The sequence below is a fragment of the Hemicordylus capensis genome, chromosome 6 (assembly GCF_027244095.1).
Source record: "Hemicordylus capensis ecotype Gifberg chromosome 6, rHemCap1.1.pri, whole genome shotgun sequence".
Classification (NCBI taxonomy): domain Eukaryota; kingdom Metazoa; phylum Chordata; class Lepidosauria; order Squamata; family Cordylidae; genus Hemicordylus; species Hemicordylus capensis.
In genome coordinates this window covers 29678243-29705749 of record NC_069662.1, presented here as the reverse complement: position 1 = coordinate 29705749, position 27507 = coordinate 29678243, and the positions used below count along the sequence as shown (strand labels likewise).

Below are 27507 nucleotides of genomic sequence, written 5' to 3'. Positions count from 1 at the left end.
CAAAATATGTGGGCCTCCAGATGACTCAAGATTTCAGGCCCAGGAATTGCGTAGCAAGAATGAGAAAAGTAGTATGGGGTTTTGCAGAGCTCAAAGATGCCTGAAATATTGGGAAACTGCTGAACTGCCTATGTGTTTGCTCCTGCCCATCCCTGTTAATTACTTTTTCAGCCTGTACATAAACAGATGATTATAAAAACATTATAAATGCCTCAGCATATTCACTCTCTCTATACAGTTGCTTTGAACTCGACTACAAGAAAAGATACAAAACAGGGGAAGTCTTTCCATGGGCTCAGTTGCTAGATGGGTATTGCCCTATGAAAACATGCCAGTACACTAGTCCTCAGGAAGAGCAGGCCATGACCTCTAGAGCCCACTCTTGAAGCTGGCAAATCAGACCCTGTTGGAAAGGTCCACAGGATTCCAGAAGTACTAGAAGCCCATTCTTCTAAACAAGATCACCACAAGCCCAAGAAACAGTATTCTTTGCACCGTGTCCAGGAAAAATCTATTCCTGATTTTTGGCTAGCTTTGAATACACCAAAATATCAACGGTGGCAACTGCCTTGTTGTTGAAGAGAGTATTGTCAATGAGGTGCATATATGTGTATCACTTTGAGGTAATTTCTACGGCAGAACACCATCCAAGTCTCGTTCAAGGAATACTGCAGATATAACTTTAATATATATTGTGAAGAATTTGTGTTTGTGCAAAATAAAGACATACTTTCTGATCTACAGATAGCAAATTCTGCATATACAATCCTCCACTGAAATTAAATGAATGCACAACTTTTTACACTGGAATATGCTTGGTGAAGATTTAAATAATTTTCTTGGTAGATTTTTTGAAGAAATTCTGAATATCATACTTCCCAATTATCCACAGATACAAAATTTTACATAAACAATCCTGCCATTTAAATCAGCGGAATGCACTACTTTTACACAGAGATATGCTTGGGGACATGGCTGAAATATAGATGGATATATAGCTTGCTGAGGTGAACTGTTACTCCACCATGTGTTACTTAAAATATTACTACCCTTTTAAAAATTATTGGCTATGGACTAAGAGCTATTTCACACATTACATGGCAGCAAAGTTGGGCTAGCTACTGAATGTACACTGGACAAGGGGCCATAGACAATCCTGACTCCTTGAGGAGTGTATAATAATGTAGGCATCTGTGTTGATCCATTAGAAAATATTGAAATAGTGCGAGTAGCATAATATAGGAACAGCAGCAAAATACTTTTATTAGGTATATATATTATTAGATATATATGTGCACAAAGTACTGAGCAGGTTTTTCAGATCACTCTTCTTGAAGCTGTACATTAAGCAAAAAAAATTAAAAAGGGAAGAGATTAAGATGTTGCTGCGCATTATGAAAAGCCCCAGTCTGCAGTTTGTAATAATCTTTAAATGAAATGGAGGAGGTGTTATGTAGACATAATTAGGTTAGGCTGTGCCTTGTGCAAAAAGATCTCAGGTTGCAGCAAGGGATGCTGAGGTGACAGAGCAATGATTACTCTTCCTTCGAAAATAGGAATGTGCAGGGAATGGGATTTGCATTCCATTCCAAGCCTGGAATGGAACACAAATCCTCTGAACATTCCATCAGAACAACCGATCGAGCCAGTTGTTCCAAAGGAACAACCCCATTCTGAGTTGGAACATTTTGAGTGTTCCGGCCCATGAGGGCGGTTCCAGGGTGGGCAGCGAGGGGCAGCAGGAGGTACCTTTAACAATCATTATCTGGTTACTGACTCAGCTCCTGGGAGCAGCGGTGCCCTACCAGCATCACCAACTAAGCCAGCGTGGTGTAGTGGTTAGAGTGCTGGACTAGGACCGGGGAGACCCGAGTTCAAATCCCCATTCAGCCATGAAACTAGCTGGGTGACTCTGGGCCAGTCACTTCTCTCTCAGCCTAACCTACTTCACAGGGTTGTTGTGAGGAGAAACCTAAGTATGTAGTACACCGCTTTGGGCTCCTTGGAGGAACAGCGGGAAATAAATGTAAATAATAACAACAACAACAACTGAGGCTGCCCCGCCTACAGTGCCCTTCTAGCCTCTGGCTGTGCGTAGGTGGGGTAGCCTCAGTGTTAGATGCCAGGAAGGGTGCCCCTGCTCACAGGAGATGAGCACTAACCAGGTAATGATTGTTCAAGGTACCTCTCACCACCCCTTGCCGCCCACCCTGGCGCCTCCTTCATAGGCCAGAATGCTCTAAACATTCCGACTTGGGAAAGGGTCATTCTATTCTGAACTCAAAACAGGCTCTTCATTTGAAGGGTGTTCTGTTTCGAAGTCAAAACACTCGAAAAGGCCCATGTTCTGCACATCCCTATTCAAAAATAATATAAAATCCAGCAGTAATTCAGATTTGTCTCTAGCACTAATCAGAGCACATGAGTCCCTTATAAGCCAGAGAGCAAAGTGAAGGAAATGGAGATTGATTCAGTGAACTTAAAGAACTAGCATGCCCTCCAATAATTAATCTCCAACTTTGCTGGCTTATGGACTATCGTGTTTTTGTTTTGTGACTTTTTAGTTGGGCCTAATAAACCTATTTTGTTACTGTAGCCATTTGTATAATAAATGAGCTTGCAAACAGATGCTTGTCACATTTACACTTTGTATTTTTAGGAGTACACTTAAAATATCTTAGGTGTACACTGAAAAAAAAGTGTGAAGGGGCTCTAACATGGCTCCTGCTCCAAAGAGCTTTTGCTGTACTCCAGCAGGTCGCCACAGCAAAGAAATGTGCTCTTTTTTCTAGGAATGCATTGTAAATGGATTATTTACAACCCTGTCAGGCATGAGTGTGTATGTTTGTAAAAACTGAATCTGGAACCTTATTATAGGCTAGTGCAGAAGTATCTGCAATGCATCACCATTTTTCAGCTTCATCTCAGTAGTCCATGTTCATTGTTTCTACCCTGTTCCATTTTTCTGACCTGTACATTGCTTTATGGAATCACTGGCTGACATCCTCACTAAATTACTTGATGGAAATCTCACTGAAATGAGCAACTCCTGAGTAGTACAGTTTTGTTGGGGGATAAAATATATTTCGGGGAAGTTCAGTAAAAATGGGGGGGGCCTCCTCAAATGCTTAATGGAGATCTGTACCCTGGTACACACAAACAAGTGGAACCAATGTGCACACCACTAGCTTTGGTGGACTATCCTGCTTATGGCCCTGCCATCAACAGAAATTCAGTTGGTGGGGACTAGAGACACGGCCTTCTTGGTTGTAGCCCCTTGGCTCTGGAATGATCTCTCAGGAAAGCTTCGCTTTGCTCCCTCCCTCAGGATTAGAAAGATCCTTAAACTCAGATCTTCAAGAGGCTTTTTAATGTATTTTACTGCAGTCGGTATCTGATGGGTTTTTATTTATTTTTTCTTTGATCCAGTTTTAATTGGGTCTGTTTTAGTTGATCTGCTATTAATTTTATACTGTTTAGTGTTTATTGTTCTAAGTCACATGAACAGTAATGGACGGGGGTGGGGCAGAATATAAATATTTTTAAAAAATAAATCTTTTAAAAACAAAGTTGGAAATGTGTCTCTGTGGGACTGCAAAATGCACAAGAAAGATTTCTGTTTAATGTATATCTGGCTGGCAAGAGGGAACGGAAACATGGGAATGGAGTTCCTAAGCACCAAATGGATAAGTGCATGCATACTCAGTCTATGTAAACACTGATAAAAATGAAGGGGAGAAGCTTGGTAAAAATGGAGGTTGAGATATGGGGAAATAGTGAGAAGGAAAGGAATGGTGAAGGGTTTGTCCAAAAGGTCATTCATAGCAACAAGGGACATGGTGGTAAAGTTAGTACCTCTTTTATGAGGTCCTAACTGGAGTGTGAAATATATATAGCACTGATCAAGACAGAAGATTGGATTTGGTGCAGGCTGCACAAACAGAAATTACTCAGGGTATTTAGTGGAAAAGATTGTGCAATAAAACCCAACAACCCCCAAATATGTGATGGCTGCCTTATACTGAGTCAGACAATTGGTCCATCTAGCTCAGTATTGCCTATACTGACTGGCAGAGGCTCTCCAGAGTTTCAGAAAGGTCTTTCCCAGCCATACCTAGAGATACCAGGGATTGAATTTGGGATATTCTACAATACATGCAAAGCCTGAGTGGGAGGAGAGATGGTCTTCATGACTCGTCCCCTTAGCTAAGCAGGGTCTGCCCTGGTTGCATATGAATGGGAGACTTGATGTGTGAGGACTGTAAGATATTCCCCTCAGGGGATGAAGCCGCTCTGGGAAGAGCAGAAGGTTCCAAGTTCCCTCCCTGGCATCTCCAAGAGAGGGCTGAGAGAGATTCCTGCCTGTGACCTTGGAGAAGCCGCTGCCAGTCTGTGTAGACAATACTGAGCTAGATGGACCAACGGTCTTACTAATTATAAAGCAGCTTCCTATGTTCTTATGTTCCTATGCAATTGAGCTATGGCCCCTCCGTTATTTATTTATTTATTCAATTTATTTATTTATGCTAAGGTTAGTATCCTAAAAGGACTAACAGTTTGTGTATCTAAACCCTTTTACGCCCTATTCTTCCTATTCAGGACTCTCTAGATGAGACAGAAAAACATGTTATGTTCTAGATTGAATATGAACTCTGGCTCATTTTCATAAAAAGACCACAATCCTATGCATATTTTCTGGAAATAAGCCCCAAATAAACACAGCCAAACATGCTTCTGAGTAAGCATGCATAGAATTGCACTGCACATGTTGATGGGATATAGCTCGGGCTGCCGAGTTTCCAAAAGCTTATATTCTGAGACTCAGGGGATAGTCCATGGGGAAAGGTTGGTGTTTGGTAGAAGAGGAGCTGGGAAGGAATAAGGCCTAAACCTCTTCTTTTTGTACATAAGATTCCATTTTGTAAATACTTTGCTTCATATGTTTTAATGTTGTGTTGTAAGCCACCCAAAGAACAATTTATTATAGGGCGGCTAACAAATTTTGAATATTATTATTATTATTAATTATGTATTAATGTTAAGAAGGCTGTGCAGGGGGTTACACGTCCACAGCTCCTGCAAACTTCTTCTATTGTACATAAGTTCTGTGTTGCCATTGCCTTGATTTTATTGGTCATGGTTTGAAAAATGGAGGGAACAAGTTAATTGGTTAGTTTTAAAAATTGTTGTGGGAAGAAGAGTATAAGAGGACTCTGCCTTCAGCAGAGCTTTAAAGTATTGAAAAAGTAGTTCAGTTGAAGAGTTGTTTTTGGTCGGTCTGGAGTGTGCAGGGTCAGAAGCATGCAGTGAGTTAGGGACCAGTATTAGATAGGTCAGTTGGATGTATTTTTCCAACCATTTTATTTGTGCCTTATGCTCTTATGGTAACTGTTTTTGTTTTTGGGTGTGTGTGTGTGTGTGTGTGTTTTCATGTTATGCTATTCCAAAAAACCAAAGATACTGTTTTAAATTGACTAATTTTTTCCAAAGTAAAAATTCTCATTGTATTTAAATATTAGAAACTTCTTTCTGATTTTCCTCCCCCCCCATACCTATAGCCTTTCCACTCTATTGAGTTTTTGTTTTACTACAAAGGTTGAATGGCTGTTACAATAGACAGAGCCTGAGAAAAGAAAAGTCTACTTGGTGGCAGCAGTTAAGTGTAGAAGTCAAGGGGCTGGTTTAGTCAAGTCCATGACAAGTGTTAGCAACATGGTGGGTGGGATAAGCAAGAGTCCTCCGCAGGAGCAAATTTAGTGGTGCCTAATGAAGGCAGAGGATGGCATTTGGGTAAGGTTCAGCCTGATGAGGTGTATAGTAAATAGCTAAACATCTCAAGCCAAGCAAAAAAATAGTCTTCCCCATTGATTCTGGCCCCTTACCCAGAGATATTGCTCCTTCCACTGGATACCCAGAGAAAAACAGTTAAAACTCTGAAACTTTAGGTAAGACCCTGAGACCTGGCAATACTAGCAATATTATTCTGTTGTGTGACTCTTATCATTTGAGCATTAGAATTTATTTTGGAAACACTGCTGTGTGAAATCAGAGGTCAGCCCTCATAACTTGGACATTTTGAAATTTCCTTTTTTAAATGACATCTTAAATAATTCCAGAACATTAAGAAAATCAGTTCAAAATTATTTTTCCTTTTAAAAAATCTGCTGATGGAAAATTGGAACAACTCTGTAGATAAAGACATGCCAAATGACAATTGCTAAGGCATACTTTCACGCTGCTGCCCTATAACTTGGTTATCTGCTATAGAGTCCTGCAGTGATAGTCAGGCTTGTGGGAGGGCTAGGCCTTAGTTAGAGTAACTGCTTGGAAGGTGGGCCTCTCCTACCCAGGACTCCTCACAACTAGAGGAAGAATTTTGTAATTTTTGTATCTTCCCCCACCCCCTGCCTTTAAAAAAAAAAAAAAATTGTTACAAGTCCATTATAAATTGTAAACAGAGGATCTCCAGTATAAAATTTAGGATAACTGGGGCAGGCCTAGAAGAGCATGCTCCTTTCTCCAAGAACCGAAACATCTTGCAAACATTCAAATTCTGTAAATTTTCAAAATTTTGAAACTTAGAATATTACATTTTAAAATTTTGTGTTGAGGGACACTTAAAAAAACCCTTATGACTTGTTAATAAAAATTTTAAGCCAATAATGCTAAGCATTAGTTTTGCCGAATGCACAATTTTATACCCTTTCACCCCTAAAACCTAAATGTGCAACTGTATGTGTACTGGGGAATGTTATAAAATTATCAAATTGAGAAGATATAAATTTGAATTCCCACAAGCAAATCTGAGTTAGGAAAAGTTGCTTAGCACTTTTTCTACTCCATCAGAATCATTTCGGTTCTACTGTTATAACTACAGAGCTTTAGCCGTTGCCTCAGCTCGCCATGGCCGGTCAAGGTAGCTGAGTACCCGACGGATCGGACCACGCTTTGTGGGCTCCAAAGCCAACAGGCTTTGTAGCATGGCAACAGCATCAGGTGAGAGTGGGCGCCAATGGAATGGCAGATCTTCATCCAGGCCTGACTCTTGCCAAATCACAAAGTCATCAAAGAAGGAATCCTCAGGTAAAGTCTTCTCCCAAGGGAAGTATCCAGTGAGCAAGCAGAAGATCAACACCCCAAGGGCCCAGGCATCCAGGCTGGCATCGATGGGCAGGCCCGGGGTGTCACCAGTGCCACGGCTCAGCTCAGGTGCAGTGTAGGGGATGACCCCCGCCACAAGACGCAGCAGGGTGCCCTGGGGCCGCGTCAGGCCGAAATCTGTCAGCTTGATGCAGTGGCAATGGCGGTCAAAAAGCAGGATATTCTCAGGCTTGACATCTCGGTACACCAGGCCTCGACTGTGGATGAAATCCAGCGCACTCACCAGCTGTTTGGCACAGAGCTTGGCTGCTGCCTCAGGGATGCCAGCCTGATCAGAGAAGAGAGGGGCATATGTTTTTATAGTGTCCAGCCTCTTCACTGGCCAAAGATTTTTTATGCTCTGTCCTTATGGATGCATTAAAAGCTCTTTTCTGTGTTTTTAAAAAATATTCTTAATCTCTTTATTAAAATAAATGTACAACACTAAATAACAAAAATCAAAACTGAAACAGCAACATATAAAACATCAAAACCCCGAACCCTTTTCTGCTCTGCAACTAAAACAGACAAATGCCAGCACCATTTAAATTAGTCTTGTTTTTTCCTATCTGGTGAGCAGTGCCACCACATCAACCCACATTATGATAACTCAAAAATTCAGTTGCAAGCTTCAAGATACCCTGGCTCACTACTTTTGTTTAGCCTGGGAGCGTGTGAAGAATCCTGCTATATGTGTTTATTTTGAACAAATGGTCGTTTCTAGCCCTCATGATATCAGAAACGACCGCATTGGCAAAGTTCCCATATTAGTTTTATCTGGGGAAACAGATACATGGGCCATGGATGCAGCAGCCCAAGAAGGGAGTCATTTTTTTGGCAAATCAGTGATATCACCTTCTGCTCCTGCTAGTACTTTCTTTTCCCCACTAGCAGCAATGCAAACTCACCTTGACATAGCATGCCTGTGTATGTGTCTCACCTTGGGTTTGATAATGGAGATGAGGTCTCTATGCAGGGCTGCCTCATAGAGAAAGCCATAGTGCTGGCTGGATTCTATGGCAATGCCAAACATGCCAATGATGGCAGGGTGTGCAGAGAGTGAGAGCGCCACACAGTATTCATATAAGAAATTCTGCAGCTTGGTGCTGGCCTTAGGCAGCAGCTTGAGAGCCATCGGGGTCCCTGGGGAAGGTAGGGAGAGACAGAAGTAGATAAAACATAGACATATAAATGGGCTATAATTTCCACTGGTTGGCTTCCACAACAGATAGAAAGCTGGAATTTGGTACACATAATCTCAAATTACCTGGTTACTTTTTTTCAAAAAAAGGTCTGAAATGAAGAGGTTTTTACATTAAATGTCAAAACATGTAACATGAATTATCCTTCATAATTGCAAAGAGCACTCTACATGTGTGACATAGATTAGATGTATGAAATTTCACATACCTTCACACACATGAGCTAGGTTTGGATGGAAGGAAGGATTTTTAGTTGCAGCCAGTAAAGTATTTACTTTTGATAAACCACACAAACAACAGAATATAAGGATGTGCCAAAAAGTGATTCAGTGTCCGAATCGCAGGCACATCCCATTAAAATCAAGGGCTTATGCAGCCCCTTTAAAGGGGAAGAGAGCAGATCCATACCTGCTCCTTCTGCAATCACCACCATTACCATAATTCCAGCACACACACACACACCACTCCCAGCTATGCCTGTGCAGGGCAGCTAGGAGACACCCCACTGAGAGGAGCACCGGGACGAGGATCCTCCAGAGGATTCTCCTCCTGCAATCAGAGGAGAAGGTATGGACCTGCTCTCCTCCACTTTAAAGGGGCTGTGTAAGCCTTCGATTTTAAAGGGATGTACTTGTGATTTGGACACCGAATCATGTTTTGAGCACATCCCTAACAGAATGGAGGGTGTGGGGGCTCAAATGCTTTTAAAAAAAATTGGATTGGGAGGGTGGGACCTTGCAGTAGGAACCAAAACATATATATCTACTGATTTCAGAATGTAAACTGTGTGGTGTGCATACGCATATTCATGCTATACAAACATACAATGGGGTCCAATGACTACAGAGTTGGGTTTTGGAAATGGAAACTTGGTTCAAGTCACAGCAGTTCTATGGACTCCTTGTATGAATCTGAACAACGTATTTCAGTTTTAGCTTCTCATCTATAAAATGAGAACAATATTTTCAATAGTTCAGAATTTCAGCATATGGAAAGATTGGGCTTCTTCATGCTTGCTTGAGAGGCCCTAGATCTCTGCAGCCCTACATGTGAGATGAGTTGTAAGGACTACATTCTTCAACCAATGGCCATTTCATTCACAGCAAGGCCTTCAGTCAAATCAGCGGGAACCATCTCAGAAATGCTATTGAGTGTCTGGTGTTTGCTCGAAAGGACCCTTCCATTGGCTTTCCCTGTCCATGCCAAAGGTGAACACTTCCACAGAGAAGGACAGCACACTGCCAGAGACCAACATTGGAGCCATGTGCAAGTCTGTTCATTGATGGCATGCTGTGTATGATTTGCTAGCCACAGAAAGGAAGCCATCATATACAGTATATCACTTATGTGAATTGGAGGCAACCTACCCTGATAGCAATAGAAGCACAACACAATTCACCTGCCCATCCCAGTATTCTTCTCCTTCTATGGCTAACCAATCAATGCAAAGTGTTTATTGGTGAATGGGGTTGCCAGAGCACATAAGGGCATTCATCCTTACCTCGTTGTCTGTGTGTCACCAGTACTACCTGCCCATACTTCCCCTTGCCAAGCTCCTTGACAATCTGATAGTGCTCTGCCACTTCCATGTGCACCAGACTCTGCGCAGTGATCTCTAGCATATCTTCTAGGAGAGCCTGAGCCTCCCTGCCCAAGGTCGGATCCATAGCCAATGCTGCAAGAAATACAAATGAGGTTGCTAAGTATGCCTGAAATGAATTGGGGTGCCAACTAATTTATAGGTAGCAAAATTCAAGTCAGTTCTTCAAATTTAAAAGTGCCTATACCTCAAAAGAAAATGTTGTTCTTGGAGGTGAGACAGACATTCTTATTTGCAGATGGGGAAGCAGCAATGGTGATGCAGACTTCCACCACCACTCTTGTCATGTCCCAGTACTCTCCATATGGGGTCTGAATGTCCTCAGGGGTCAGCCATGGGCCTTTTGATAGCCCAGAGTCCCCAGGCTGGTGGTTGTCCTGGCCAACCCTGGGAGTCAGCCCAGATCCAATTTCCATAATAAAAATGTGGAACATTTAATTATGAGAAATTATGGTTTTCAGCCTTAATACAATTCTCTAACGACGAATGGGTTTTACATGAAATGTGTTGGGACCTACTTTAGTGTAGCCCAGCCAGTCATTATAGGAGGGTCTGTCTCCCTCAGGGATAGTCCAGGTATTTTCTTGAATATTCAGCTTTCATTTAAGACAAAATATCCAGGCCTTTGGCCATTTTACTTGTGGAGACAGAAAATAATGAGATATAAGGCTATCTCTATTTATGTTCTGAATATTTTGTATTAATACACCACTTTGGGTTTAAACTTAGGCCCCCACATCAGAAAACATCTGGCCATGAACCAGAATGTAGCTTCAATATACAATTATTTCCTGTACCTTTTTGAATCCTTTTGCTACAGTCTTCTAATTCAAAAATGTTGCAACATTCACAATTAACAGATACTACATTTATTTATTTATTTATTTATTTATTTAATTTATATACCGCCCCTTACAAAAAAGTCCCTGGGCAGTTCACAATAAAAAACCAATTAAAACATAAATATAATTAAAACAATGCAAAGTACGATAAAAACACTAAAACCGAAGCTTTAGGACTATAAACTAAAAGCCCGATTAAAGTAGTATGTTTTTAGGTCCGCCTTAAAAACAATAAGAGAAGGGGAAACTCTAATTTAGTTAGGAAGCGCATTCCAGAGTCCCGGGGGCATCTTTAGAAAAGGCCCGGTTTCGAGTCGCCACCAACTGAACTGGTGGCAACTGCAAACGAACCTCCTCAGATGATCTTAACAGGTGGTGGGGTTGATGAAGAAGAAGGCACTCTCTTAAATACCTCGGACCCAAGCCGTCTTTTCATATCTAATCACATCTTCGAGATAACGTTGAAAAACTGGACAGTGGGAGCTGAGTGAAAAATAAATCCACATTCCTTCAACTGAATGGTTCTTCAAATGATCCTTACATCCAATTGTAATCTGTTCTCCCATTTTCTTGAGTTTGGCTTTCTCTCTGTTGGCTTTTAGACATTTAGGTTTTGATATTTCCAGTGCTCAGTTCATTCTCTTTTGTCAAAGTATATTGTCAACTCCTGCTAGCTTCTCAAATCATTTGCCACAAGACCAGTTTTGAAGCAGTCTCCACTTCAATATTAAACACATTTTTTACCCCAAAGAAACGATCACTGCAAGCACCACTCCTTTCCCCAAAGTGTGCTGAAAGTTTTATAGGGCATGGAGAGTTTTATAGGGCATGGAGATGCCAAACAGAAGGGAAATAATCTGGAATCAATTTCTTCCATAACAAGCCCTCCTCTGTCTGAAGACTGCACTTTTCACCCCCTCTCCAAGTTTCCTAACATTTTACTTATTATTTATTCATTGAATTTTTGTACTGCCTGATATAGAAATCTCCAGAGAGTGTACAAGACATAATATAAAAACAATATGAACAGTTAAAATTCATAAAAATAGATAAAAAATCTCAATAAATAAAAATACATTAACATTTCAATTTCCGTTGAAAGCCTGGGAAAATAGGTACATCTTCAAGGTCCTTCTAAAAACAAACAGAGAAGGAGATGCTCTTATTTCAGCATGGAGCACATTCCAAAGCCCCGGGGCAGCCATAGAGAAGGCCCGGTCCCGAGTTGCCACCAAATGGGTTGATGGCAACTGTAACCGGACTTCTCAAGATGATCTTAAAGCCGACAGGGTGCATGACCAGAGTTGGAGCAATCTTAAGCACCCTGGACCCAAGCCATTGAGGGCTTCATAGGTACAGTAATAACCAGCACTTCATACTTTGTTTGGAAACATATTGGCAGCCAGTACAGTTCTTTTAGAATTGGTGTTATATGGTCCCTTCGGGTAAACCCAGAGATCAGTCTGGCTGCCGCATTCTGTACCGATTGTAGTTTCTGAACTACGTACAAAGACAGCACCACATAGAGTGCATTACAGTAGTCAAGCCTTCCACGTGGAAGGAAAGCCAGAAATGGGATGCAGACAGCAGAGCCCGGTGGCCATTCAGTCACTAGGAGGAGGGGAGGAGGAAGGAACTCGCCGCTGCCGCCTGCACAGTGGGCCTGGAGGTTAAAAAAGGGGCACACTGTGACTCTCCCCTCATCGCCCGCCACCCTGCAGCCAGCCACCGCCGCCACCACTGCACCCCATCTCGCTGCCAGCAATCTTTAGGGGGCAAAGGGGGAAACTTCCCCTCACCCGGTCACCAACCCCTCCCCACAGCTACTGCCACTGCTGCAACTTAAAAAAAAAAATCAAAGTAAAAGGGGGGACTTTCTCCTTGCCCCCACTCCCCGGAGCTACTGCTGCCCATCCTCAAATCTCCCCACTGTAGGCAGATGCCTCCTCTGCTTCTGCGTGAGAATATGTGTGTTATAAGCATGACCCTATTTTTCATCTGTGAAATATGGCAAGTACTGTATTTACCTGAACAGAAGATGGCTGTTGACACCCCCTTAAAATGCAGCAGTTAAATACAGGTTATATCTGTATTTACCTGAAAAGAGCAGGGCTCAGAATTCAAGATGGAACCCATGCAACCAAATTTCTAACATCAAAGAACAAGGGGGAAAGTTTATCTTGGATCCAAGTAAATACAGTATGTCTGCCCACTTCCAGCTCACACAAAGCCTAGAATGATGCAGTTACACTGTCTTGAATTGCTGCACACGAAAGCAAAATTTGAAAATTTGAGGGCCTTGGGCAGTTATCTGTAAATTCATTTCAAGATAGATCATATCAGAGCACTGGACTCTTTATTCATATTAAAAGTGGCACACTGTCCAAACGAACCCATTTCCCCCAACAATAACTGCTGTTCCTTTAAAGTTTGACACTATAAGCTGCTGCTTGCAGGGACACCAAATGTCTTAAGCTGCATTTGATAAAATTAACAGGAAGGTATCCAGACATGGCTTCACAGCTGTTTAATCTGGGGGATTAAATGGACCATTCACATAGGGTCAGCTGCTCTCCACATTTCCTGCGGATCTTTTTCCTGTGTGCTTCCTAGCAGCTTGCTCTGGGTTTTTTCCTCCAACCAATCTCATCCCAGAGGAGGAGGCAGCGAGGCATGACTATACCTACGTCACCAAATAGATTTCCCTGCTCCTTCTCTTTCCGGTTTCCCCTCATTTCCCCCCAATCTCTCTTCTTGGGCTAGCAGATCGGGACTGGCTGCTGGGTGAATTGATTGCCTGGAATCCCTGCCCCGTCACCCTCCCCTTCCCTTTCTCCTGTGTGCAAGAAGCTCCTCCCAGGTTAGCAATAATTGCCCCCATCATAAACATCATCACCATCATAACACAACATGGGAGCAGCCAGCCAGCCAGACACGCTGTGTTAGGAGGAGGAGAGCGGTGGCATCTTCCTTCTGGCAGCTGGAGGATGGGCACAAGGAGCCGGGCCCAGCCAAGGGGTGGCACCAGCTCGAGCAAGCCAGCAGGCTGCTGTGCTGCCTTTTGATTCGGCTCGCACAGTCAGGGAGGCAGGCAGAACGGGTGCACTGGATCCAACCCCTTGAACCCAGCCGCCGCCCTGTGAATGAACTAGGAGCACAGCAGCAGCGGGAATGGGGAAGAGTCTGCACCAGTTCACACAAACGAATTCTCCTCCCAACAAATGTGTTTTCTTTTAAAATCAAAAGAAAGATCGCCTCAGGGCATGAGACCTTTTGTTGTTAGTTTGACAGTTCCCATTTGCGTTGGCTTTAACTTTAGCTTTGTGGAAGATCAGCAAGACAAATTGCAAGCAGCACCTTCTGCTGATACTTGGCATTTATTTATTTATTTATTTATTTATTTATTTATTTAACATATTATTGGGCCAACCAAAATGTACGTCTCTTTTGTATTAAAACCAAAAACCAAAAACAGGGAAGTGCAAGTTTTGCCAAAAGCCGAATTATCAACAATGGCCCCTCCACACATCGCAGAGAAGCGTTGGGGCATACCAGAAGCCTCAGGTTGTGTTTTTTTCAAAGCCTCTGAAATATTATTATTATTAATTATTATTTATTTACACAGTCAGACAGGTGTTATTGACTGGTTTGTTTTATCCAGACATCGAGTCCTTCCCAAGGACCTGGGATGCCAGAATTTTATTGTCAATGTTGTTGCTGTTGTTATAGATATCGTTGCAGAATATAGGCTGTTCCCAGTAAAGTTGCTTTTTGTAATTGGCTGAGAGTGATTTCTGTGGCTCCTATGGTGTTGAGGTGCTCTTTTGGAACTGCACCCAGGGCACCAATTACCACTGGGATTATTTTGGTCTTTTTCTGCCACAGCCTTTCAATTTCAATATGTAGATCTTTGTATTTTGTGATTTTTTTCCCTATTTCTTTTTCTTCTATTCTGCTATCTCCTGGTATTGCTATTTCGATTATTTTGACTTGTTTTTCTTTCTTCTCGACTACAGTTATATCTGGTGTATTGTGTGGCAGATGTTTGTCTGTTTGTAGTTGGAAGTCCCATAATATTTTTACATCTTCATTTTCTGCCACTTTTTCAATTTTATGGTCCCACCAATTTTTGGCTACAGGTAGCTTGTATTTTTTGCAGATGTTCCAGTGTATCATCCCTGCTACCTTGTCATGCCTTTGTTTCTAGTCAGTCTGTGTGATCTTTTTACAACAGTTGATTAGTTGGTCCACGGTTTCATCTGCTTCTTTACAAAGGCGGTACTTGCTGTTTGTTGTTGATTTTTTGACTTTTGCTCTTATTGCATTTGTTCTTAGTGCCTGTTCTTGTGCAGCCAATATTAAACCCTCTGTTTCTTTCTTCAGGTTGCCAAGAGTTTATTATTTATTTATTTATTTATGTATTTATGTATTTATTTATTCGATTTCTATACTGCCCTTCCAAAAATGGCTCAGGGTGGTTTACACAGAGAAATAATAAATAAATAAGATGGATCCCAAAAGGGCTCACAATCTAAAAAGAAACATAGACAGACACCAGCAACAGTCACTGTAGGCACTGTGCTGGGGGCGGAAAGGGCCAGTTACTCTCCCCCTGCTAAATTAAAGAGAATCACCATGTTAAAATGTGCCTCTTTGCCAAGTTAGAAGGAGTCTTGACGACTAAAATAGACTTTTTTTTTTTAACACTGGACATAATTCGGGCTAAGCCAGAATGCACAGCCCTAATTCTGGGAAAACCAGAAACATGTGTGAACTGGTCTCTGATAGCCCAATGCGACTTTGGGGTAAATCCGGCTGAAATGTGAACTCACACCCTTCCATTCCAGAGGAGACGTGAGCTAAAAGCCGTGTGTGTAAAAGTCCCAGGAGGATTTTGTTGCCTTTTAAAGTCAAGGTGTTATTTCATGGTTTTGCTTTTGTTTTGGTAAAGAGCTGACACCAAAGCTATATAGCTTGATGACATGGAGAAGAGTACAGCCATAAAAGTAGTTTTTTGTGTGCATACCCCACACACAGGGCTGCACGGGGGTGGGGGGTGAGCAGGCCCTCACAAAGAAAAAGGCCCCCACCTCAGCTCATTGTCCCTCAATTTCTTACACAAATGCATGTATAGTGGCCCCCAACACCACACCTGCTCCAGGCCCCATAAATTCTCTGGGTGACCCTGCTTCCACACACACCAACATGTGTGAACAATAAGTCAAACAAGATGCAAATTGGTTCAGAGGCTTTCTTCCACGCCAGCTCTTTTTGTCATGCAACCACATAGCTATAAATACTGTAAAACTGGAAAAGGCACATACAGCCCTGTATTCACTCATATGTGCCCACAGAGATGCACAAAGTGTCTAACAGGAATCCCCAGCGGTGCATGTTCCACTGGGTCCACACCTTTTTTCTTCCCAACACTTCTTTTCTCCAGGCACTCCGCAGTGTTATCAGATGGCTGTGCATTTCTCCTCCACCCTGCCACCACCTGTCCTAAATCTTAGATGAGTCTTTTCTAGATGTGGAAACAAAAATAGTACTAATTTCTCCTGCACTTAACGACCCCAGAATTGGGCTTTATTTTTTCCTGTCACCTGGCATAAGCTTGGGAGCGGATCCCTCCAAAGCACAGAGATCCCACACCATCCACCAAGCTTGGGCCCCATCAGTGAGGAGGGAAGAGTGCTGGTGAAACATCCCCCACTTTCCCCCAACACATGGCAATGACGCATCCTCTTCACTATGTGTTCTCTCTTGGGCTGAGGCAATAAATAGAGCCATCCTATAGCTGTTGAGGCCCCCAAGGATGAAACCTTGCCCGTGCCCTTCTTTGCTTCCCCCACAGCTCCCCAGGGTGTCCAAATATCCAGAAAACCTCTCCATGACCTTGAAACAGAGGAGCACAGCATGCCTCGCACCCTCTGCATTAACAGCCCCCGACTGGTCTAGATGGTGCAAACAAATTCAAAGCAGAAGTCTGGGTTCAGTTGGCGCACCACAGTGTGTGTGATTTCCCTACAGCTCTTCCTGATGGCTTGCAAATTTGTAAGTTGCCAAAGTTGTTTATTGGCATGCACACTTCATATTTTGATGAAGAATCCTTTGATAAGACCCCAGTCTGTATCCTTGCAAAAGGGAACAATGCCCAAGAGGAACAGTAGATGTCACCGAATTAAAGAAATCCTATGTCATCATGTCATAATCAGCTAATAAACTGATTAATTAATTGAGCTTATCAATAATAATATTCATAATAAATTTGCATTGAATTTAATATAAGGAAGGGGGGAAACAATCATTCTAAAGCGGGGGGAAACATGGTGCCTTTGTGTTTAGATTATGTATGCCTATGTCACAGAAACAAAACAATAGTCTTAGCAGAGGTATTCCCTTTTTTCTCTTGTACAGGAGGGAATAGAGATGTGAAGGCCTGGAAAAGAACTGGGGGAAAATAGGCTAGTTTTTTCCTATGAAAAAATGATTTCCCCCTGTTGTTTCCAGGCCTCCACATCACTAGGAATGCCTCTTTTAAAAGAATGGTTATTATCTGAGGTTTTTAAATAAATATTTGAATTCAAAATAGTGAGTTGTTTTTTTAAAAAAATCTGCTGACTGATTAATATGATGCTCTTTTTTAGTTGATCAGAATATTTCAGTTAATTAATCCAACCCATTAATTAAACATTGAAGCCCTGACTGAAGGTTGATTCAGACAAGTAGACTGCTGTGATGAGAATGTGGATTGAGTGGATCTGGAGCAGTGTTCCCTTTAAGGGATTCCCAGATGATGCTGACTACAGTTCCCCTCATCCCCAGCTGCAATGACCTTTGGCTAGGGGTGATGGGAGTTGTAGTCAACAACATCTGGGAATCCCTGTTACCAGGAACACTGATCTGGACCCACCTGTTCTCATGATACGATCATTATACTAGGACCACAACACACAATCAATTCATATGGACAACACAACCACATCATGTGCCAATAAAATTTCAGCACCTTTGCAGAAAAATGCATTTTTGGTACCTTGAAAAGTGCCCTTGCTCGGCACTGTGGTTTCTCATGACTTAATAAGTAATCCTACAGCAGTCAATCAGACAGACTTTGAATGCCCTAGCCAGAATTTTATCCTCAAGCCAGTTTCCAGAACAGGAAGATATAAAGCTAAGTGGGGGAAAGATGTTTGTGCTTTTCTTGTTCATGTGAATGTGATGTAATAAATGGGAATGCGTGTGACCACCTCCTCCCATAAGAGGCACATGGAAGTATCTGCCATCATTTTCTGATGTATAGCCTTTGTGATTATTCTGGTCTTCGTGATTATAACTAATTATAACTAAGCTAGCCAGTCTGCTGACAGCCACCTAATGGTGCAGCGGGGAAAGGCTTGACTAACAAGTAGAAGGCTGCCGGTTTGAATCCCCGCTGGTTCTATATTGGGCTGCAGCAATATAGGAAGATGCTGAAAGGCATCATCTCATACTGCATGGGAGGAGGCAATGATAAACCCCTTCTGTATTCTACCAAAGAAAACCAAAGGGCTCTGTGGGCGCCAGGAGTCAAAATCGACTTGACGGCACAGTTTACCTTAGCCAGTCCACTGAACTTAGAGTCTGAACTTGAAGTCTTTCTGTCCCTGGCAAGGGTGGCCCAAGGTACTACAGCACCTGAGGTGAGGTGCCAAGTGCCCCACAACCATGATGGCAACCAGCTCCCTTTCAAAACCAAGCTTTGAAAGTGATGTGAGGGTCAGAGAGGAGGGAGGGTTATCAGCGGCCTCTTCTCAAGGGTCAGATTGGTCCCAAGACTTACAAGGATCAGATCAGCTCCAAAAGGCTGCTGGGATGGTGGCAGCAGCAGGGGACATCTTGCTGCCCTGCTGGCACCTCAGTAATCTGCTGCTTGAGGCAACTGCCTCACCTTGCCTCATGAAAGAGTCACCCCTGGCTTTGCCGGCTTTGCCTAACACTTAGTTAAAGCGATGCAGCAGTTATGAGGGAAAGCAGGGAAAGTCACTCAGCACACAGTCAAAGGCAACCTCAGCTATCCCTGGAAAGGGCAGATACATTGTGCCCCATATTTCTGTATGTCAGCAGTCTGGGTGAGCAGGGGGTCAGGCCGAAACCCCTGGAACAGGTGAACTGCAGGAACTGGATGCACTGCATTGATATTGTCATTTGGTATTCTTTGAGCCACAGTTTTCCATTCCTAACCTCTCCCTCCCCGACCTCACACACACACATGCACACATTATTCCAGATTTAACAAGGCAAAACTAATTGTGTAATTTCAAGTTCACTCATTCCACTTACAAACGTTGTTTGTGCTGGTTGCAGAACAGTGCAGAAATCTGAAACTCCCGAAAGCTGAGTGGCATGCTCTCTTGATAACAACTCCTTTTTATCCCAAGTCTAGGGGGTGGGAGCATCGCAGACTGGCTCTATGTCAAGTTATATTACAGTTCTGGTGCCCCACTGAAGATGGACACAGTCGCCTGCAGCCCTTTGCTTAGCTGCTGCCTGTGCCTGCTTTCTGATTCTTTGCCAAGCGTCCTCTCTTACAGCTAGGAAAGTTCATGGGGATTTGGGCCTAAATGGGATTGACACGCTCCTAAAGCCGCTGGAGATCCATTTCCATGCTCCTGGAGACAGAAGGAAAGGGCATGAGCCAGCTAGGTCCACCCATCCTCTCCTTTTCCCTCATGTGCTATCAGTTCCTTAAGACAGACCCTCTCAGTAGCAGAGGCGTGTATGAGGGAAAAGGGAGACAGTATTGTTTATTATTTTCAAAGAAAAGGTGTTGTTGCAGTTTGAGCCTGCCTGGAAGCCACTTCCAGAGGCCTTCAGATGTGTAGAGGCTTGTTTTTTTATCATCCAGTGGGTGAGTTATAAGCATTTTGTACATGCTCAAGGGAATTCTTTGTCATCCCTAGTAACCAAAATGTAACACCAATTTAGTGCTCTCTCTAACACGAAACTGTAAATGGGGCCAATTTTACACAAATGGCTCCTGCATTTTAAAAAATGAGTTGCGAAGTCATTGCGGATGGTTTTTTACCACTTTAAAACATTTTTATAGTACCGACCTCACAAAACTAAAAAAATTAACCTTTTGCACTTTGGTCACCAATGAATATTATAATTGTAGTGTCCATTAAATGCCAGCATTGGGAGAAAAAAGACTTGTCTCCTATTGGCGCTGCGGTAGGCGTTACAAAAGGGTGCTAGATACCCAACCAAGACTTCACAGAATATTCTCCTGTTACAGGCATAGCCAGAAATGTTTGCCCTTCCCAGACCCGGCTGCTCTTGCATGCCACTTGGCTATGATTGATCATGGGTGCCTGGACACCTGCGAGCAACCCAATCTGCCTCCTGGGACAATTCTTGCACGCAAAAGAGAACCAAAAAGGAGGCGGTTGCCTTGGCAACTGAGCAAACCACTACAGCCCAACTAAACATTTCGCAGTTACTCAAACTCCCCATCTAATTTTTTTGTAGACATAGCTGTGAGAGCTTCTGGTTTTAACTGGGGCAACAGCGTGGGGACCAAACTCCGCCCCCCCCCCCACAATTGTTTCCTGAACTTAAATTTGTCTCTCAAAGGTAGTATTGGCCATGTAGTAAAAACACTTGTGGGCAAAATGCCATAGGTTTTGCCCTCTGTGGCTAAGAGCAGGGAGTATTTTGAATCATAGCTGCGGTACAGCAGGGGGAAAGTGTTGCACCCTCTCCCCCATGTCATGGCACCAATTCCAAGCAGAGGAAGGGGCACAGTTCTTTGTACAACAAGAAAATTACACCGGAGGTTCCAGTCACAGAGCTCCACAGGAACATGCTGTTTGGACCTCCTTTGGGTCCAGTTTGCTTGCATCAGATACCATCTTTCACCAGCTAATTCTCCTTCTCAGTCTTACTACTGAGTGGTCTGTACTTTCTTCTTCCACTCAGACACGGGCTGAGTGCTAGGCCGGAGTGCTGTGCCTTGCTACCACCCGACTACAAGAAAAGTAGGCCGAACCAACCTTCTCTGTGTGATTGTTTCCATTGTCTCCCATCATGTCTATGAATCTCTGACTGCTTCCTGGCTTAAAGGAGATGTGGGGCCTATATGGTGAATCATCTACCAGCTGTGCACAGCACGCCTCGTTCTGACCCACAAAATGTGTTTTCTCCTGTGCCAACAGGCAAAGGAGACAGACACAGAGTTAGCATATGAGCCCATTTTTCCATTTTGAATGGGATTCATCTGCATTTTGGGCTCATTGCCTTCTGCAATGAAATCTGATCTCCCAATTTTGCCTTCATTCTCATGAGTTTCCCTGTCAACCTAAAGAAAGACATTATATTGGCAATTAAGGAAAGCTAGTTAGGGAACTGAGCTTGCTTAATGAGAGCAATGCATGTTACAAAACCTTGCTTTTGCAAGCTTATTAAATAGAGGAAGGCTGTCACCCAATTGTAAAAATCATGGTTGATCAATCCAATTAATTTTATTTAATTAATCATTAAATCTACATACCTACATATGACTCAAACAATAGTATTGAAGGGGGGAAAGTATATTTTATTTTTAGACGGGCACATATATGTCACATCTTAAAATACACATCCCCTCCTCTATGAGAGTGAAGATGGAATGCCTCCTCTAAGATGTGTCTGCAATCTGTTGTTTTTAAAACGTATATTGCAATAAAAGGATATTTTAAATAACTTTTAAAATATGTTTCTGAATTAATCGGGCAAATTTTTAGTTGATTACAAAGGTTATTAACAGAATAATGTAACAGGTTAATTAATTTAAGGTTGCGACCCTAACATAAAACATTGTAAAAGTTTCATTCTTGGGCAAAAGCAGCAGGCTCATAGCCAGTCTAAAAGTTGAGAGGCAGGGGGGCGAACACAAAAAAGTTGAGTTCCCTGGTGTAGTTTTGTGGCCTGAAACATTTTTATTTGTTAAAAAGTTGGGGGGGGGGATTGAGGGGGAGGGCAGGCCTGCCCTAGCACCCCGTCCCCAGCTTTCGACCTGTAAAGCAGAGCTTCCTAGGTATTATTTAAGCTCTTGTGTAGAAAGAGGTAACACACACACACACACTTTTTGTGATTTCAGAAGGGTGGGTCTTTTCTGTTCTGCCATGCAGGCATGAGATTGGGATGGGGTTCACTACCAACCTGCCAGTAAATGAAGAGTGGTCAAAATCTGGGGTCAAAATCTGGTGGTCAAAATCCAGGATCACCTCTTTTACTTTCAGCATTTGGAGATTTTGCAGTGAGAGATTCAGGACCAAACGAAATGTGATGCAGGGATAGTCTTCCATCTTTCTTTTTATTTAACATGCAGCCATGTGGGACTACAGTATGGAGAGAAGGGGTGCATAATCCTTTCCTTGTGTGCTTTAAAAAATAATAATCAGAATTCCCTCCCCACAACTGCTTGACCACAAAAAGAAAATACCTCCTTTATGGGTGAGAAAGCACCCAAAAATACCTTTGTGGGTAAGAAAGCAGCTTGGATTGCTGCTGGTTTTAAATTTGAAGTGGAAAAACCAGGATAGGGTAAAGCACCCTCTCTGCTTTGGCCACTGTTCTGCTGTAATTTGCAACACTCTGCAGGTCCATTTAAGTTACATGTTCTCCCTGTTTTATGCTAAGACGGTCCATTTTCAGAATATTGGCCACCCCTGTGCTGGATAGAGTCATCACTTCAGAAAATTAGCACCTAAAGAGGTCACTTGGTTGTTGACACTGAAGGGGCAAAGGACATACAAGGCCACACAGTGACTGTTAGTGAAAGGCCAGGAGGGAAAGAGCCAACGTCATCCTTACTAGTGACGGCTCCTTCACAGCAAGAATGTGCAGTGCCTCCTGGACAGAGAACAAGCCCCTGGGTTACACAAGGTCACATCATACAGCTAACAAGCCAAAAGCCCCCCTTCCCTATAAACTCCCTCAGATGGAATGATCTATAGACATTTTGTCTCTAACACTGGTGGTCAGTGCACAGGACCACACAGACAGGTATGTGTTTGTTTGTTGCCACAATCATACGCTTGGCAGACATCTACATCTATCCTGTGGAAATCCACATTCCGCTGTTATGAACACAATAATGAACACAATGTGGAACACAACGGATCCACATTCCGTTGTTATGAACACAATTTTCACATTTGCTGTTCCATCTCTCAATCCACACCAAGAAGGTGAGATTCTCAGGATCCTAATTAATGAATTGGTATCAAATTCACAGATGAATTTGGATACAATGGCTGAACCAGACAAGCTGGACAGAATGATGTTTCAATTTCTCCATGTATTGTAAACATCACTAGCATTATAGATCAAGCTACAACGGGATAGAAACACTAGGAAACAAACTGGAGTATAGCTTCTTCCACTGTGGAAAGACCACTGGACAGATCTAAAAGGGCCTTGTTTTAATCCAGTTTGCCTCAGTCTCACCCTAATGTTCCATTCTACTCCTAAGCTTCTGTCTATCATGCCCACTCCTGGCACTGGATGTACTGTAGAAGTGGTGTTGCCTCTATAGGACCAACTAATTGTTTGGTCATCCTGGGCTGACTCTGTTTAATCCTGGCCACCAAAAGAGAGCCTATATCTAAAGGTCTTACAGTGCTCCTGATAAATGGTCATGCTTAGGCTCTGGCAAATTTCCACAGGACAGATGTTGCACAAATATGGGTCAGCCTTTGCAAACATGGATGAAATAATCATGTGGTCATTTGGGGTTGAGATACTACTACTACTGCAATAGTAGAGGCCAATGCCACCACAAAGTCAAAGATCAAGCTGTGTGAAGGCTTGATATACGATGTGATCACCCTACAGAAGCATAGAAATGATTGGTACTAGCTTAACCCATGCAGAACATCTGCATGCTAGTACTTGATTGCTCCCCTCACCCCCTGCCACAGCCCCCCTCACCTCAGAGATCTCTCCACCCTCACCTGAACTGCACTCCTGCTCCTCCTGCTCCATCCAGTTGCTTCTATCCCCCTCACCCCTCTTGGTCACTCCTCCATCCCTTTACTCCATTCCGCTCACCCCTCTTGGTCGCTGCTGCAGAGTTGCTGGTGCCTATTGGCCAAGCTGCAGCCCCCTAAGCCCAGAGACCTCCCCACCCTCACCCAAGCCCCGCTCCTGCTCCTCCCCACAGGAGCAGCAGTTGACCGGGCCATTTCTTGCTGCTGCTCACCGCCATGGCTGCAAGTCTCTGGGCGATTTACAACAAAATAATAAAAACAGATAAAAAGATTAAAACATTACAACAATTAAAATTTAAAATGTTAAAACTATTAGAAACACAATTAAAGCAATATCTAATGAACAATTAAATTAAATCAATATCTAGTGAACAATTAAATCAATATCTAGTGAACAAATGTGTCTTGACTGCCTTTTAAAAAGTTCTAAGAGATGGAGAGGCTCTTATTTCAGCAGGAAGTATGTTCCAAAGCCTTGGGGCAGCAATGGGGAAGCCCCATTGAAGACCCACTGAGTAGCCACCAGACGAGCCAGTGACAACTGTAGACAAACCTCTCCAGACGATCTCAATGGGCGGTATGATTCATAGCGAAGAAGGCATTCTCTTAAATACCGAGGGCCCAAGCTGTTTAAACCTTTATAGGTTATAACTAAAACCTTGTATTTTGTCCAGAAACTTATCGGCAACCAGTGTAGATCTTTTAAGATAGGAGTGATATGGTCTCTCCTAGATGACCCAGAGACCAAACTGGCTGCCGCATTCTGAACCAACTGCAATTTCCAGACTATGTACAAAGGCAGCCCCACATGGAGCACATTGCTGTAATCAAGTCTATGCATATGGAATCCCCACTGTCCAATCACCAGTCACCACGGTGCTTCTGCTTGTGAACTCTTGCAAGAGCTGCCACACATGGGATTAGCCTTAGAGAATTATATATAGAAGATTGGGTGCAGAAAGTACTGGTATTGGGTGTGACTTTTTAAAAGCAAGTTTCTAGTCCTTAAGGCTCTGGATAGGCTTGCAAATAAATATCTGGTGAGGAAAAAAAAAATGCTAAGCAGGATATCAGGCGTCAGAACTTCAGTGCCTTGCCTAGCTGTTTTCCTCACTCTTCACCATGATGAGCAAAAGCAGACTGATTTATTGATTGATTAAATGCCGTCAGGTCAGTGTCGACTCTTAGCGACCACATAGATAGATTCTCTCCAGGATGGAAAAGCAGAATAAGATAAGCAAATTAACACATAAATGCAAATCTGCTCACTTCATATAATATATTGGTTGTAGAATTCAGCATTTTCTTGGTACATAATTTAGATCCCCCACCCCCCCGCCCCAGACATGTGTGCAGGTCTTGTTTAGTGATTGGTGGGTAATTATGGCTTGATTTGCAATTTTGTTTAGAGAAAAGCAATTATGACTATTGCACTACAAACAAGCCAGCACTGATGCTTCAACCCACTCCTCAACATGAACATTTGATGGCATGCTGGCCTGTTCATACCATCATCAAGCATGTTGAAAGCACATTTTGCTTCTTCTTGATGAACAAGGAGGAGCTGCCAGATTTTCACACTGCCACAAGCCCTGGGTATGCATGGGTATGCAGTTTGTGCTCATGGTGAAGGACTCAGGTAGTCTCTTCACTCTCAGCATGAAGTTGCTGTGGGTGGAAGGAAGGAAGGAACACAAACACAGTCCAGTCCAGTTCAGATTATTGTATCAAAAGGCCATAGCTTGAAGTGTATGCTTTGCATATAAAAGATGCTGCATTCAGTCCCTCACATCTCAAGTTAAAATGATCCCAGGGGGTTAGGATAGATCTTTGCCTGAAACCTTGGAGAACTACTGCCCGCTCCAGCCAAATAGATCATACTGGGCTAGATTAAGCCAGTAGCCTGATTCTATATAAGGTAGCTGGATCAGTTCGTGTATGAGTGCTGCAGACATACACAGAGTGGCTGAGCCGCTGTGAAACTACACTCACCTTATTTGGGTTAGGCGTAAAATAATTCCTGCAGGACTGAGCTCAGGAACATCCAGTTCTGCTAGTTTCCAACAGAATGCAGCCCTGTACAGTGCTCATTGGCTTACCTTTGTGACATCACAAAGCCAGCCCCTCCCTCATCAGAGCAGTTTTCAAAGTTTAAAAACTGTTTGTTTTTAAGGTGCTGGACAAGTGTTTAACTGGAAAAATTTGAAGGCACTTTAAGAAAAGTTGGGCAGCCCACCTGAGACACAGAGGAAGAACCAAAGATGAAATCAACCCTGGATTCAGAGGCGAGTACATCTGTCATTTGAAGATCAATGATGGAAAGAAACTGACCACAGCCATAACAGAAACAATTCCACATTCATCCTGTTTGTAATTTCAGCTATAACCCCCTGTACACTATGCACCAGTCAGATGCAAAGCCATTTTCACAGTGAACTGTAGACATGAGGGGGGAAACATTACACGTTTTGCTCAGATTCCCCATATGTTTTGCATGTTATATTAAGGTAGAACTAGATGTTCCAAAACAAAAATGGAGCTGCTGCTATTCCATGTTGCTTTCTCCTCTGTTCCGAGTAACATGCAACGTAATACGTGATGTGATGCCATGGATGCGATGGCACCATACATAGTGGCTTGAAGAAAAGCCACCACCATGGCTGCCAATTATATGACGTCAAGAGCAGGAAAATTAGTATCTCCGTGGCAACACTTCATGTCATGTATCATATTATAGTAAACATCACCAAAAAGATGCAGAGAAGGAAAAAATGGAGCAGTAGCAGCTAAGTGGTTTTATGGCTCTCTCGATCATCCACACCTGCCTGTTCCTGCCCCTTATTGCTGCTGTGCTGTAATCCTCAAATATCAAGTGCCCAGACAAAAACCAGAGACACTTCTCAGAATGTACACACTGTGTGCTGAACACTCACTGTAGATATTTTCCCCCCTCTCTCACCAAGAGATAAGTTCTGTCCTCTGGCTCTGGCTTCCATGATGTAGACGCTCTGCTGTTTTCCCATCCCAACATACCTTTGCAAGCTGCCGGGCGGCATTGGATACTTGAGCTTGCCGGCAAATACGTAGTGGCTTGAACAAAAGCCACTTCTAAGATTGTCCTGCCAAGACTCCACCCTTTGTAGCTCAGGTAAGGGAGTGGACACCAAGACCCAGTCCATGCCACTCTGGCTGGCACCACAGAACACGTCTGGTACCTACCCGCCTCCTGCTGTGCTGAAGGACCTCTGGGGTGCCCAGTCTCTCCCTCCTGTGTCTGCTGCTGTCTGCTGAGGCTGTGTAGAGTGCAGCTGGGGTGCCTGCCAGGCATTACCGGTCCAAGCGTGACGCTCCGCCTCTTCTCCTGTGCCACACACAAGCCCTATGGAGCTCGGAGAGGGGAAGCGCTAGGGAGAGTGTCATCTATCTCTTCAGGACAGATGAAAGAGCGAGCATACCAGGCAGGCTGCTCCGCCAGACAGCATTCAGCTAGGGCTGTGGCATCTGCTGGGATACCTAACCCTCAGCAAGAGTTTGGGCTCCTGTTTCTGGGGCTTCAGTGGCCTTTCACCTCTCTCCCATGGTCCTCTGCCATGCCCCATAATCCTTTACACTGCAGCTGGGATACAGTGACATCCTGTGTCCATGTATCTTCACTGCATGGGAGGGGGAGTTGCAATCTGAGGGGGGGGGAATAATTCTCTCTCTCTCTC

At 43.2% G+C, this 27507-nt stretch overlaps 1 protein-coding gene across 3 annotated transcripts; it reads right to left on the bottom strand.

The window, feature by feature from the left end:
* Positions 1-666: 666 nt before the first annotated feature.
* LOC128330243 (serine/threonine-protein kinase SBK2-like) lies at positions 667-27261 on the bottom strand. 3 transcript variants are annotated; one of them, XM_053262772.1, is made up of 4 exons: positions 27017-27261; positions 9844-10017; positions 8081-8283; positions 667-7429 (listed from the first exon to the last, which is right to left on the bottom strand). In XM_053262772.1, the coding sequence occupies exons 1-4, from the start codon at positions 27123-27125 to the stop codon at positions 6872-6874; spliced, it is 1044 nt and encodes a 347-aa protein (XP_053118747.1). In that variant the 5' UTR covers positions 27126-27261; the 3' UTR covers positions 667-6871. The 3 variants fall into 3 exon arrangements, with proteins under 3 accessions (XP_053118747.1, XP_053118748.1, XP_053118749.1); XM_053262773.1 differs by lacking the exon at positions 27017-27261 and adding an exon at positions 25790-25818; XM_053262774.1 differs by lacking the exon at positions 27017-27261 and adding an exon at positions 20819-20859.
* Between the last annotated feature and the right edge of the window lie 246 nt (positions 27262-27507).